At 40.8% G+C, this 15003-nt stretch overlaps 4 protein-coding genes across 4 annotated transcripts in view; 1 reads left to right on the top strand and 3 right to left on the bottom strand.

Annotated features, from left to right (window-relative positions):
• Nucleotides 1-15003, top strand: part of LOC128355634 (metabotropic glutamate receptor 7-like) — a 274376-nt gene that overhangs the window by 107186 nt on the left and 152187 nt on the right. The gene's annotated exons all lie outside the window — the stretch shown is intronic.
• On the bottom strand, nt 429-1853 carry LOC128355654 (zinc-binding protein A33-like). The gene has a single exon (XM_053315978.1). The coding sequence runs from the start codon at nt 1851-1853 to the stop codon at nt 465-467; it is 1389 nt and encodes a 462-aa protein (XP_053171953.1). The 3' UTR covers nt 429-464.
• Nucleotides 7357-8739, bottom strand: LOC128355661 (nuclear factor 7, ovary-like). Its single transcript, XM_053315985.1, has one exon. The coding sequence runs from the start codon at nt 8737-8739 to the stop codon at nt 7357-7359; it is 1383 nt and encodes a 460-aa protein (XP_053171960.1).
• LOC128355673 (zinc-binding protein A33-like) lies at nt 13228-14646 on the bottom strand. Its single transcript, XM_053315998.1, has one exon. The coding sequence runs from the start codon at nt 14623-14625 to the stop codon at nt 13228-13230; it is 1398 nt and encodes a 465-aa protein (XP_053171973.1). The 5' UTR covers nt 14626-14646.

The raw sequence follows: 15003 nt of genomic DNA on the forward strand, positions 1-15003 counted from the left end.
CACAAGTCCACCGTCCACCTTAAATAAAACCACTCTTCTCACTAAATGATGAAAACAGAATAATTTTGATTTCACTGGATAAAACAGAAAATATAGAAATATGTGATTCCATGCAGTTGTTTCCATACAGGAATGTAATTTAACAGAAATCACTTGTTTGTTTCTTTATAATCTGAACTAGAGTTTAAAATACAGTTCAACATGCAGTCATTGATTATTGGCTTCACACAAAGATATAATCAGAAAACATAGAAATATTTAAATGGCACAGTATCAATAAAAAGAGTGAAACACATTAAATTCAGAAATTAAATCAGATTATTTTATATTTGACAAAAACAACTAAAGCAACATATTTAGGAATAATGAGACAGAAGTTTCAGAGGTTAAACTCAGAAACTTTTCCCTTTAAGAAATGATAGTCATCATCATCATCATCATCATCATCATCATCATCATCATCATCATCTCACTGTCACAGAGACCTTCAGTGGAGAAATCTTCAGTGGGAGTTTATCTCCAGTGGCAATGAATGGAAACAGTGTGTCAGTGAAAGTGTGTGTGAAGGTGTGTATGTGTGTGTTAGTATCAGGATCAGAGATCGACAGATTTCCTCTGTTCCAGTCCAGATTCACTCTGATCCTCTGGAACTTCTTCTTCAGTGGGAGATCAGTGATGGGAGATGATGGTGACCATGCTGAGTATATATCATCATAGAAACATATTATCCATAATCCAGACTGTATGCGTCCCTTCCTCTGAGCAGACTCTGATAACACACCCAGTAACCAGGCTTTACTGTCTCCAACCTCGACATCCCAGCTGTGAGTCCCTGAGTTAAAGCCCTCAGAGCCCTGGATAGACTTAAAGAAATCAAACCTCTTTGGATTATCAGGAAGCTGCTGTGTCTCTCCTCCTCGTCTCACACTGGTCAGATCTTCAGACAGAATGAGATACGAACCAGCAGTGTTTGGATCCAGAATGACAGGAGTGTAGGAGACCATCTCCTTCATGTTGTTCCAGATGTTGAAGGCCAGGTTGCCCAGGTGTTTGGCCTGGTCTATCAGAGCTCCTGAGGGCAGCTGTGGATCATCCAGCAGGAGACAGAGCTGGACTCTTTCCACTGCAGCCTTGTAGTTGTTCAGGAATGAGACGTCTTCAGCTCTCAGCTCCTCCTCTGTGGCTCTGACTGTGTGTGAAAGAGCTGCTATCTCTCTGCTCAGAGCCGCCATCTTCTCCTTCATCATCTGACTCTTCTGCTCCTCTTCCTCCCTCAGAGCAGCCATCCTGACCTCCTCTTCCTCTTCTAGAAACTGGTGAAGCTTCTTAAACTGCTCCTTAATCTGCCTCTTTGTGTGTCGAGCCTGGACCTTAATGTGTTTTGCTGTTTGATCAAACTCCACTTTAACTTCTTCACAAACCTTTAACTTCTCCTTTAAGGGCTTCAGAGTTTCCTCAAGTTCCTTCTTGTGTTGTCGTGCAGCTTCATCGATGGGTCTGAATCTGTGGTTGGTGTGTTTTTCTGAATCTCTGCAGACGAGACACACTGGCTGCTGATGGTCCAGACAGAAGAGTTTGAGTTTCTCAGAGTGCAGACTGCAGAGAGCCTCTGAAGCTCTCTGATCTCTGTCCTGTAAGAAGGACTCACACAGGTTCTTTAACACCAGGTTACGAGGTGGTTCATCCTTTGAAGATCTTCTGTTACAAACTGGACACTCATGTGTTGGTTTCTGTCTCCACCAGCTCTTCAGACAGTCTTTACAGAAGCTGTGGCTACATGACAGAACAACAGGATCTCTAAAGACCTCTTGACAGACCGGACAGCAGAGATCCTCCTCTGATCTGGAAGCCATTTAGTCTCTGAGTGAAGCTGAAACACAGCAGACAAGTCGTTAAAACTGAAAGTCAGTTGTGGTTTCCTGCCTGCTGTCGAAAGTTTCACTTTGATTTGTGTTTTTTCAGTCAGCAGCAGGTTGAGTGCATGTGACTCTTAAACCGACAAAGTAACTTACTTATGGTGGTACAAACAGTTTAGTGTGGTGAACACAGCGAAACAGGCAGCTAACTCATATACAGTTGTGCTCATGAATTTACATACCCTGGGTTAGGGTTAGTAATGGGTTAGGGTTAGTAATGGCTATCTTCTGGCAACTGAACAGTGCAGCCCATTTTTATTCAAGTGCCTCCTTACTGTGCATCTTGAAACAGCCACACCACTTTCCTGTAGAGAAGCCTGTATGTCAGCTGAAGTTATTTGTGGATTTTTATTTGCATTCTGAACAATAGTCCTGGCAGTTGTGGCTGAATTTGTTGTTGGTCAACCTGAAAGTAGCTTTGTATCAACTGAACCCCTCATTTTCCACTTCCTCATCAGAGTTTGAACACTGATTGGCATTCTCAAATTTTTTGATATTTTTTTATGTCCTTTCCTCGTTTTATAAAGTTCAACTACAGATCCATTGATAGTTCTTTTGCTGTGCAGTTTATACATAGACACCAGTTACACGCAAACTGATTCCACACAGAGGTGTGAGATGCAGTGCATGCTGGGGGTTGGAGTCGGTGTGAGCACTGCAACTCTTGTCTTTTGCTTCCTCGTGGTTAGGCTGCTGGAGTCACATGTAGGCCCAGCCTTTGTCTGACCCATGGTTGGCCCCAACAATGTTTGGAAGCTCTTAACCACAGTGTTGTCACATCACTAAATATATTTCTGATGCATCCTGTTACTGTTTGCTGCTGCACAAACCTGAGATTTAAAATAGTTTGATGTCATTCTGTCATCACAGAAAAGCAGAACTGAGTAGCAGGCCTCACTTCTCATTTAAAGCACAGAGAGAACAAACACACAGCTGCTGCAGTACCACATGAACTCACACACAGTATATACACATGCAGGTGTATAAACAGCTGATTCATGTAGCTGCAGGACTCACCGTGTGTCGCTGTGTGAGTGGTCCGAGCAGAGCTGTCTCTCAGCTTTAAACTGAACACCTCTTCCTCACTCAGCAGCCAATCAACAACCAGCTTTCAAGAACAAACCCTGATCACTGCGATGTGATTGGACGAGAGGAACCTCCGGAGAGAGGAAACCGACTTTATGATGATGTCACAGAGTTGAGACAAACGATTCAAACACAAAACTGTACGATTCCAGTCAGATTACACATTTAACAATGTATTAATGATATATTGATGATATATTAACAATATATGACGTGTTAACGATGAGTCATTTAGTCTCTGAGTGGAGCTGAAAACCACACGCTAGACGTTAAAACAGGAAGTCAGTTGTGGTTTCCTCCCTGCTGTACAAAGTTTCTTCACTTACTTTAACTTTGGTGTTTTTTCAGTCAGCAGCAGGTTGAAGTTGAATTATTTCACTGCTTCAGGACTTCAGTGCTCCCTGCTGTAACTGTCCTCCCTCAGTTTAAGTCCCACCGTCTGTCTGCCTCCTTTCAGTCACAGCCGAACACTGACTTCCTGTTTCCTGTTTCCTCTCATATATAGTGTAAGAGGTGGAGCTTTTTAGAGAAACACGCTAGTTTCATAATGATGATGTCAGCATAACTGTCATGAGAAGAGAACAGGAAGCTCTGTCAGTGGGAGAGAGTAAATACTCTTGCTGGACAGACATACCCAGTTTACCTTGAGCTCACTGGAATCCCTTCAACACACCTATCTTACTGTACTGTGACAAGATCATCTCAACTCAAAGCTCCACTTACAATTTCGTTCTCATAAGAATACTCAATGACATGGAGGTACAGTGTATTATATTGAATGTATAGAGTATATTATATTGTATGTATATTCTGGCCCATTTTCATTCCCAACATGTCCCATGCAATGGTCAGGACCCCTTGGTGTCACTTTGTAATGCATGTTATACTTTCAGCATAATGTTTCAACATTGTGTGGTGTTTAACATTTAACAGCCATTCAGTTTAATCTTTGTTTAATTGAAGAAAACTCTGTCACATCCAATCACTGATCTGTTCAATACACTTATTCTGTGTTTGTATTGGACCGTAGTCCCCTAGTGATATAGTTATGTAAATGTGTGTGTTGCTATGGGAAGATATTGTATTGTTTTCTATAATCTGAGCTAGTGAGAGCATGTAGATGTTGAACAGAAGAGCCTTAGGGAACTCCACATGTCACATTTGTCCACTCAGATGTGTGATTACCTACAGACATAAAGTAGTCCCTATACTGTCCTTTAAGAGGGTTTCAAACCAGTTTAGTACTGTGCCAAAAAATTCAGTCAGTCTCGTAATATGTTGAGGTTTACTGGATCTAATGCATCACTGAGATCCAGTAATCTCTTAATCTTCTCCATACTTCTTATTAGTGCCATGGGTGCACAACTCCGAGGCAGAACCCCGATAATATATACATCAGAACGTGCGGCTCGATCGGGACAGAGGTGCTATGACTTTTGGTGTTGAAATTCCCATTATTCCCAAAGTTATTCCCAAAAAAACCCCGGGAGAATTCACCATTGAAAATGAATGGGAATTTTTTGAAAAACCCACAAAATTTCACCTTTTTTCACCTTTTTTCAGAGTCTCCTAGCTCTCTCATACCTGCACTTAGAAATGTGATTCAAACTTTAAAACGGAGAGTAACTTCTGCTCTCTCTAAAATACCAAACTGTTTTTAGATAACATGTAAACTTTTCAAACTATGAGCAGTCAAACGAGGAGTGGAAATCACTTTTTCTTCAAAGTTAGAGTGGAAGCGGCAGTTAGCTTGAGTGTGAGAAGCAGAAAAAAATAACCTTAATTTTTATTTTTAACTCGAGCTCACGGCCAAACCGTAAAAAGGAGACAAATAATTTTTGGTCAAAATGTAGACATAGGTGTTGGGATTCATAAAATGTGAAGTTGACAGGCGGGGTCTGCACAAAATTTAAACGAGGGGGCCGAGACCGGCGGCAATACCTGTCTCGCTCCCATTGACTCTAATGTAATCGTCTTTTTTTTCTAAATAATCTCACTCTGTGTTCACACTGAGCTTACTCGCTCATTTTAAGGAATATGTGAATAAAATAAACACTGTCAGAATCTGCCGGCTTCTGTGTCTCTCACGGTGTTTTTGGTTTTTGGACAGGAGTTACGGTTTTCTCACAGTTTGCAATTGTTCGGGACCTTGTCAGAAGCCAAATTCTGGGGGCATTTTGAGAATTTCCAAGCAGATTCCCACACATCGCCGTAGCAACCGTAGAACCTTAGCTGCCCTTAGCAACCGCAGGGCCTTAGCAACCTGTCGCTGGGCAGAAACTGAGCTACTTTTTTGTGATTGGCTAATTCCTGTCTTTCTGTTTTGCCAGTTAACCGAGCTAGCAGCCGAGCTAGTATTGATACTCTCACTCTGTATATACATATGAATTATATTGACACTCTTACTGCTCAATTGGTGTGTGTGTGTGTGTGTGTGTGTGTGTGTGTGTGTGTGTGTGTGTGTGTGTGTGTGTGTGTGTGTGTGTGTGTGTGTGTATGTACACACTGTGTTGTGTGCTAACAGGTGTGAAGTGTAAAGTGCTGTAGTGTAGTGCTTAGAGTTAGCGCATGTTGCTACTGCCTTGTGCTCTGTGTGCTACTCTCTGCTTACATCTACTGTTACACTTGATACTGACTAGTAAGACTAAAGCATTTTGCTAAGTGTCTTTTATATATTCTCTTTTAACCTTTTCTTTTTCTTTTTTTCTTTTATTTTCTGCTCTGTAGCACTTTGAGATTGCTGAAATACCCTGGAATATTATAAATAAGGAGTATTATGGAATATGGCAGGAAAGGGGTACCCTGTAATATTGTAGAGGAGGGGTACCATAGTATATCATAAGTAAGGGGTACCATGGAGTATTAAAGGAAATGGTACCATGGGATGTTTTAGGAAAGGGGTACCCTGAAATATCATGGGGGTATTGTGGAGTAGTAATGTAAAGGTGGATGTTGACATATTGTACGAAAAGGAAACCAAGAGATATTATAATTAACGAATACGAAGGGATATTAAAGGGTGAGTGTGATTGAATATTTTAGGAAAGGGGTACCAGACAATATTATATGTGAGGAATACCTGTCATATTATAAGGAAAGGGTACCAGGGAATGTTATAAATAAGGGGTACCACCTAACTTTAAAGGACAGCGGTACCATGAAATGTTGCAGGAAATGGGTACCTGGGATTATTAAAAGAAAGGAGTGATATGTAATATTATAAGTAAGCAGTACAAGGAAATATTGTAGGAAAGTGGTAGTGAGGAGTATTATGGAATATGGCAGGAAAGGGGTATCCAGAAATATTATAAGGGGTACTGTGGCATAGTAATAAAAATGGGTATGTTCCCATAAAGTAGGAAAGAGGTACTAGGGAATATTATGAGTACAGACTGGGACATAAGTAAGACTGGTCTGTTACAACAAACATTTAGAAGGAAACTAAATGCCATCAGTAATAATGAGGAACAAATAAAAGAACTAGAGGTAATGATTTTGAGTATTAATCATACAAAAATATCTATTCATGTAATATTCATGGGTTTCGTCTCATTCTGTTTTTGGCTATTCTTTGGTCGTCATCTCACTAACTTTTTAAAGACTGCAGAAGTGTTTGTATTGTGTTAGATTGGTAAAGTCTGTGTGTGATTGTTACACTTGATAAAAATGGAGGTCAGAGACTAAACATGACGATAAATCTGAACACATCTCCAGCTTCACTTTTTATTGATTTTCACACAAAGAAAAGAATCACAGCAGGTCACATGAACATCCAGCAAACACCAGCTGTCATTTACATTTTCTACATTTAGCAGGTTTTCTTATTCAGAGAGAAACAACAAAGTTCAGTTTTTAAATCACCAACATAAACCCAAACTCACAAGTCCACCTTAAAACTCACAAGTCCACCGTCCACCTTAAATAAAACCACTCTTCTCATTAAATGATGAATACAGAATAATGTTGATTTCACTGGATAAAACAGAAAATATAGAAATATGTGATTCCATGCAGTTGTTTCCATACAGGAATGTAATTTAACAGAAATCACTTGTTTGTTTCTTTATAATCTGAACTAGAGTTTAAAATACAGTTCAACATGCAGTCATTGATTATTGGCTTCACACAAAGATATCATCAGAAAACATAGAAATATTTAAATGGCACAGTATCAATAAAAAGAGTGAAACACATTAAATTCAGAAATTAAATCAAATTATTTTATATTTGACAAAAACAACTAAAGCAACATATTTAGGAATAATGAGACAAAAGTTTCAAAAGGTTAAACTCAGAAACTTTTCCCTTTAAGACATGATAGTCATCATCATCATCATCATCATCATCATCATCATCATCTCACTGTCACAGAGACCTTCAGTGGAGAAATCTTCAGTTTATCTCCAGTGTTAATGTATGGAAACAGTGTGTCAGTGAAAGTGTGTGTGAAGGTGTGTATGTGTGTGTTAGTATCAGGATCAGAGAACGACAGATTTCTTCTGTTCCAGTCCAGATTCACTCTGATCCTCTGGAGCTTCTTCTCCACTGGGAGAACAGTAAGGAGAGCTGGTGGTGACTCTGCTGAGTATTTATCATCACGGAACCATATTGTCCATAATCCAGACTGTATGCGTCCCTTCCTCTGAACAGACTCTGATAACACACCCAGTGACCACCATTTATTGTCTCCAACCTCGACATCCCAGCTGTGAGTCCCTGAGTTAAAGCCCTCAGAGCCCAGGACAGAGAAGTAACCAGTAAACCTCTCTGGATTATTAGGAAGCTGCTGTTTCTCTCCTTCACATCTCATGCTGCTCAGATCTTCAGACAGGATGAGTTCTGGATGAGCAGTGTTTGGATCCAGAATGACAGGAGTGTAGGAGACCATCTCCTTCATGTTGTTCCAGATGTTGAAGGCCAGGTTGCCCAGGTGTTTGGCCTGGTCTATCAGAGCTCCTGAGGGCAGCTGTGGATCATCCAGCAGGGGGCAGCGCTGGACTCTTTCCACTGCAGCCTTGTAGTTGTTCAGGAATGAGACGTCTTCAGCTCTCAGCTCCTCCTCTGTGGCTCTGACTGTGTGTGAAAGAGCTGCTATCTCTCTGCTCAGAGCCTCCATCTTCTCCTTCATCATCTGACTCTTCTGCTCCTCTTCCTCCCTCAGAGCAGCCATCCTGGCCTCCTCTTCCTCTTCTAGAAACTGGTGAAGCTTCTTAAACTGCTCCTTAATCTGCCTCTCTGTGTGTTGGGCCTGGACCTTAATGTGTTCTGCTGTTTGATCAAACTTCACTTTAACTTCTTCACAAACCTTTAACTTCTCCTTTAAGGGCTTCAGAGTTTCCTCAAGTTCCTTCTTGTGTTGTTGTGCAGCTTCATCGATGGGTCTGAATCTGTGGTTGGTGTGTTTTTCTGAATCTCTGCAGACGACACACACTGGCTGCTGATGGTCCAGACAGAAGAGTTTAAGTTTCTCAGAGTGCAGACTGCAGAGAGCCTCTGAAGCTCTCTGATCTCTGTCCTGTAAGAAGAACTCACACAGGTTCTTTAACGCCAGGTTACGAGGTGGATCAGTCTTTGAGGATCTTCTCTTACAAACTGGACACTCATGTGTTGGTTTCTCTCTCGACCAGTTCTTCAGACAGTCTTTACAGAAGCTGTGGCTACATGACAGAAGAACAGGATCTCTAAAGAACTCATGACAGACCGGACAGCAGAGATCCTCCTCTAATCTTGAAGCCATTTAGTCTCTGAGTGAAGCTGAAAACACAGCAGACAGAAAGTACAGTCAGTCATGGCTCCCCTCCCTCCTCTACTAACTTCACTGACATTTACTTTCAGTGTGACTCCAGTTTTTAGTCAAACTCACCTTCAGTGTGTGGAGAGTCAGCAGGTTGAAGCAGCAGAGTTCTAGTTTTCCACTTTTCTCTCCTGTAGCTGTACTCACTCAGAGGAAGTTGTTAGTTTGGTCTGAAGGTGAATCTGATGCTGTGTTTTTCAGTCTGTGTGTCTCTTTAGAGACCAACAATAAACTGTTTCCTGGTTTGTCTCAGGTGAGTCAGGTGAGGGGCGGAGCTTTGTCAGATCTCTTCTGATAAATGTTGTAGCTTCACAGTAACACAGGGTGTGTTTCAGTCCAAAGTTCAACAATACACCAACCATCAGCTGTAAAGATCACAGACTAACAGGTTTTATGTGTACAGTAAAGAACATCATGACCTGCATGAAGCTTATAAAATTAACTTTATAGGAAGACACAGAAGTGAATAATGTTCACAATCATCTTTTTTAAGATTCAGCATCTTTTACAAAATCTCCCGAATCCCAATCTAAAGAACAATTAATAAAAAAACCAAACGTTATTCCCAAAAAAAAAACAGGAGAATTCACCATTGGAAATGAATGGGAATTTTTTGAAAAACCCACAAAATTTCACCTTTTTTCGGAGTCACCTAGCTCTCTCATACCTGCACGTAGAAATGTGATTCAAACTTTAAAACGGAGGGTAACTTCTGCTCTCTCTAAAAACACCAAACTGATTTTACATAACATGTAAACTTTTCAAACTATGAGCAGTCAAACGAGGAGTGGAAATCACTTTTTCTTCAAAGTTAGAGTGGAAGCGGCAGTTAGCTAGAGTGTGAGAAGCAGTAAAAAATAACCTTAATTTTTATTTTTAACTCGAGCTCACGGCCAAACCGTAAAAAGGAGACAAATAATTCTTTGTCAGAATGTAGACATAGGTGTTGGGATTCATAAAATGTGACGTTGACAGGCGAGGTCTGCACAAAATTTAAACGAGGGGGCCGAGATCGGCAGCAATACCTGTCTCACTCCCCACTGACTCTAATGTAATCATCTTCTTTTTTCAAAAGAATCTCACTCTGTGTTCACACTGAGCTTACTCGCTCATTTTAAGGAATATGTGAATAAAATGAACACTGTCAGAATCTGCCGGCTTCTGTGTCTCTCACGCTGTTTTAGGTTTTTGGACAGGAGTTACGGTTTTCTCACAGTTTGCAATTGTTCGGGACCTTGTCAGAAGCCAAGTTCTGGGGGCATTTTGAGAATTTTTTTCCGAGCAGATTCTCACATCGCCGTAACAACCGTAGGGCCTTAGCTTGCCCTTAGCAACCGCAGGGCCTTAGCAACCTGTCGCTGGGCAGAAACTGAGCTACTTTTTTGTGATTGGCTAATTCCTGTCTGTCTGTTTTGCCAGTTAACTGAGCTAGCGGCCGAGCTAGTAATGATACTCTCTCTCTCTCTCTCTGTCTCTCTCTCTCTCTCTCTCTCTATAATTATATTGACACTCTTACTGCTCAATTGGGGTGTGTGTGTGTGTGTGTGTGTGTGTGTGCGTGTGTGTGCGTGCGTGCGTGTGTGTGTGTGTTTGTACACACTGTGTTGTGTGCTAACAGTATGTATGAAGCGTAAAGTGCTGTAGTGTGGTGCCTAGAGTTAGCGCATGTTGCTACTGCCTTGTGCTCTGTGTGCTACTCTCTGCTTACATCTACTGTTACACTTGATACTGACCAGTAAGACTAAAGCATTTTGCTAAGTGTATTTTATATGTTCTCTTTTAACCTTTTCTTTTTCTTTATTTCTTTTATTTTCTGCTCTGTAGCACTTTATCATAAACTAGAAAATTTAGCAATTTCATAAGAAATTGCGTGTGGGAGCTGCAAACTGGCAGACGCATCCCTCGCAAACTGCCAGATGCAGCCGCTGCCACCATTCCTGTTATTGCTACCTTCACTGCAGATTTCTGTTGGAGCAGCAATTATTCAACATTTTGTGGCGCCACCTACAGGTGAAATTTCATTAAATACCACAAAGGTGTTCAATATCCCCATCTGTACAATTCTGCTGTCATCATAGAAGGTTGACATTAAAAGATATGGAACTTAATAAGTCATATGTTGGTGTTTCACTAATGGCCACAAGGTGGGGCTATTGGCTCCATGTTTCACTATATCGTACACATTGACATGGAGAACTAATGTACCAAGTTTCATTTCATTGAAGACAACAGATTTGTAGGAATATTGTGTTATAATATTACAGTAGCGCCCCCATTTGGTGAAATTGTATCAAATTTTACATAATGGTACAGTGCCACCATGTATACAAGATTCTCAAATTTGGTGTTGATCCGAATCGGCATTGAAGAGTTATTGATCGTTAAATGCATCAGGCCACGCCCCCAAAGATTTGCTAACCAATTACGGACAAACGGTAAGGGTTACCAAAAGATGAAGATAATAGCTGTGTTCGGGGTCCTCTAAACATGTTGTGTACCAAGTTTGATGAAGATTGGATGAAAAATGTGCCAAAAGTAGTAAAAAATGTATTTTTCAAAAAAATCAAAATGGCGGAAACATTTTCTAGACGCAAATGGGCGTGGCCTATATCAGTCTACTTGGTACCATCCAAGGAACACACTGTGCAAAGATTGTTTGAATACGCCTTACGGTTCATGAGTTATAAGCCAAAATGTAAAACATGTAATAACTGACCACATGGTGGTGCTACAGATCATTCTTTACAATATGTGAAGCATTTGCTCATGGGCCACCTGTAGTTGAAGTTTGAACACTTTAGCACTTTTACTTCTTGAGATATGCGCTTTCAAACATCGCTCCCATTGACTTTCCATTATAAATTTTAATGTTTTAAAAAATTATATAAAATCAATGGAATATGTTAGAGATATGAAAAGTAATAGCACACATCTCCTTATGGATATGTACAATTTGACATTGAAACGAAGTTGATATGACAAATCGTGTAGGACTAGTTACGCTACGAAAAACGGCGAAATAATAATAAATAAAGAGCGAAGATAACATAGTGTGGGAGCTTTGCAGCTCCCACACAATAAGGAATATTATGGAATATGGCAGGAAAGGGGTACCCTGTAATATTGTAGAGGAGGGGTACCATGGAGTATTAAAGGAAATGGTACCATGGGATGTTTTAGGAAAGGGGTACCCTGAAATATCATGGGGGTATTGTGGAGTAGTAATGTAAAGGTGGATGTTGACATATTGTACGAAAAGGAAACCAAGAGACATTATAAGTAAGGAATACGAAGGGATATTAAAGGGTGAGTGTGATTGAATATTTTAGGAAAGGATTACCAGACAATATTATGTGTGAGGAATACCTGTCATATTATAAGGAAAGGGTACCAGGGAATGTTATAAATACGGGGTACCACCTAACTTTAAAGGACAGCGGTACCATGAAATGTTGCAGGAAATGGGAACCTGGGATTATTAAAAGAAAGGGGTGATATGTAATATTATAAGTAAGCAGTACAAGGAAATACTGTAGGAAAGTGGTAGTGAGGAGTATTATGGAATATGGCAGGAAAGGGGTATCCAGAAATATTATAAGGGGTACTGTGGCATAGTAATAAAAATGGGTATGTTCACATAAAGTAGGAAAGAGGTACTAGGGAATATTATGAGTACAGACTGGGACATAAGTAAGACTGGTCTGTTACAACAAACATTTAGAAGGAAACTAAATGCCATCAGTAATAATGAGGAATACATAAAAGAACTAGAGGTAATGATTTTGAGTATTAATCATACAAAAATATCTATTCATATAATATTCATGGGTTTCATCTCTCTCTGTTTTTGGCTATTCTTTGGTCGTCATCTCACTAACTTTTTAAAGACTGCAGAAGTGTTGGTATTGTGTTAGATTGGTAAAGTCTGTGTGTATTGTTACGCTTGATAAAAATGGAGGTCAGAGACTAAACGTGACGATAAATCTGAACACATCTCCAGCTTCACTTTTTATTGATTTTCACACAAAGGAAAGAATCACAGCAGGTCACATGAACATCCAGCAAACATCAGCTGTCATTTACATTTTCTTCAACTTCTATTCTAAAGAACAGTACATAAAACACCAAAATACTCTAACTAAAAACCTCTTTATGGGCTTTATTCAGTTCATACAGGAATGTAATTTAACAGAAATCACTTGTTTGTTTCTTTATAATCTGAACTAGAGTTTAAAATACAGTTCAACGTGCAGTCATTGATTATTGGCTTCACACAAAGATATAATCAGAAAACATAGAAGTATTTAAATGGCACAGTATTAATAAAAAAAGTGAAACACATTAAATTCAGAAACGTTTGCCTTTAAGACATGAGAGTTATCATCATCATCATCATCATCATCATCATCATCATCATCATCATCATCATCTTTAACTGCTGTGATTCACTGTCACAGAGACCTTCAGTGGAGAAATCTTCAGTGGGAGTTTATCCACAGTGAGAATGAATGGAAACAGTGTGTCAGTGAAAGTGTGTGTGAAGGTGTGTATGTGTGTGTTAGTATCAGGATCAGAGAACGACAGATTTCCTCTGTTCCAGTCCAGATTCACTCTGATCCTCTGGAGCTTCTTCTCCACTGGAAGAACAGTGGAGGGAGCTGGTGGTGACCGTGCTGAGTATTTATCAATATAGAACCATATTGTCCATAATCCAGACTGTATGTTTCTCTTCCTCTGAGCAGACTCTGATAACACACCCAGTAACCAGTATTTATTGTCTCCAACCTCGACATCCCAGCTGTGAGTCCCTGAGTTAAAGCCCTCAGAGCCCAGGACAGAGGAGAGGGAGTCAATCCTCTCTGGATTATCAGGAAGCTGCTGTTTCTCTCCTTGTCCTCTCATACTGGTCAGATCTTCAGACAGGATGAGTTTTGGATCAGCAGTGTTTGGATCCAGAATGACAGGAGTGTAGGAGATCATCTCCTTCATGTTGTTCCAGATGTTGAAGGCCAGGTTGCCCAGGTGTTTGGCCTGGTCTATCAGAGCTCCTGAGGGCAGCTGTGGATCATCCAGCAGGGGGCAGCGCTGGACTCTTTCCACTGCAGCCTTGTAGTTGTTCAGGAATGAGACGTCTTCAGCTCTCAGCTCCTCCTCTGTGGCTCTGACTGTGTGTGAAAGACCTGCTATCTCTCTGCTCAGAGCCTCCATCTTCTCCTTCATCATCTGACTCTTCTGCTCCTCTTCCTCCCTCAGAGCAGCCATCCTGGCCTCCTCTTCCTCTTCTAGAAACTGGTGAAGCTTCTTAAACTGCTCCTTAATCTGCCTCTCTGTGTGTTGGGCCTGGACCTTAATGTGTTTTGCTGTTTGATCAAACTTCACTTTAACTTCTTCACAAACCTTTAACTTCTCCTTTAAGGGCTTCAGAGTTTCCTCAAGTTCCTTCTTGTGTTGTTGTGCAGCTTCATCGATGGGTCTGAATCTGTGGTTGGTGTGTTTTTCTGAATCTCTGCAGACGAGACACACTGGCTGCTGATGGTCCAGACAGAAGAGTTTGAGTTTCTCAGAGTGCAGACTGCAGAGAGTCTCTGAAGCTCTCTGATCTCTGTCCTGTAAGAAGGACTCACACAGGTTCTTTAACGCCAGGTTACAAGGTGGATGTCTCTTTGAAGATCTTCTCTTACAAACTGGACACTCAAGTGTTGGTTTCTGTCTCCACCAGCTCTTCAGACAGTCTTTACAGAAGCTGTGGCTACATGACAGAACAACAGGATCTCTAAAGACCTCATGACAGACTGGACAGCAGAGATCCTCCTCTGATCTGGAAGCCATTTAGTCTCTGAGTGAAGCTGAAAACACAGCAGACAGAAAGTACAGTCAGTCATGGCTCCCCTCCCTCCTCTACTAACTTCACTGACATTTACTTTCAGTGTGACTCCAGTTTTTAGTCAAACTCACCTTCAGTGTGTGGAGAGTCAGCAGGTTGAAGCAGCAGAGATCTAGTTTTCCACTTTTCTCTCCTGTAGCTGTACTCACTCAGAGGAAGTTGTTAGTTTGGTCTGAAGGTGAATCTGATGCTCTGTTTTTCAGTCTGTGTGTCTCTTTAGAGACCAACAATAAACTGTTTCCTGGTTTGTCTCAGGTGAGTCGGGTGAGGGGCGGAGCTTTGTCAGATCTCTTCTGATAAATGTTGTAGCTTCACAGTAACAC

This window comes from Scomber japonicus, chromosome 3, assembly GCF_027409825.1.
Source record: "Scomber japonicus isolate fScoJap1 chromosome 3, fScoJap1.pri, whole genome shotgun sequence".
In the NCBI taxonomy this organism is placed as follows: domain Eukaryota; kingdom Metazoa; phylum Chordata; class Actinopteri; order Scombriformes; family Scombridae; genus Scomber; species Scomber japonicus.

What these genes read in the sequence shown, in the direction of transcription:
- LOC128355654 (XM_053315978.1), bottom strand. Translation starts at nt 1,853, where the DNA reads ATGGCTTCCAGATCAGAGGAGGATCTCTGCTGTCCGGTCTGTCAAGAG.
- LOC128355661 (XM_053315985.1), bottom strand. Translation starts at nt 8,739, where the DNA reads ATGGCTTCAAGATTAGAGGAGGATCTCTGCTGTCCGGTCTGTCATGAG.
- LOC128355673 (XM_053315998.1), bottom strand. Translation starts at nt 14,625, where the DNA reads ATGGCTTCCAGATCAGAGGAGGATCTCTGCTGTCCAGTCTGTCATGAG.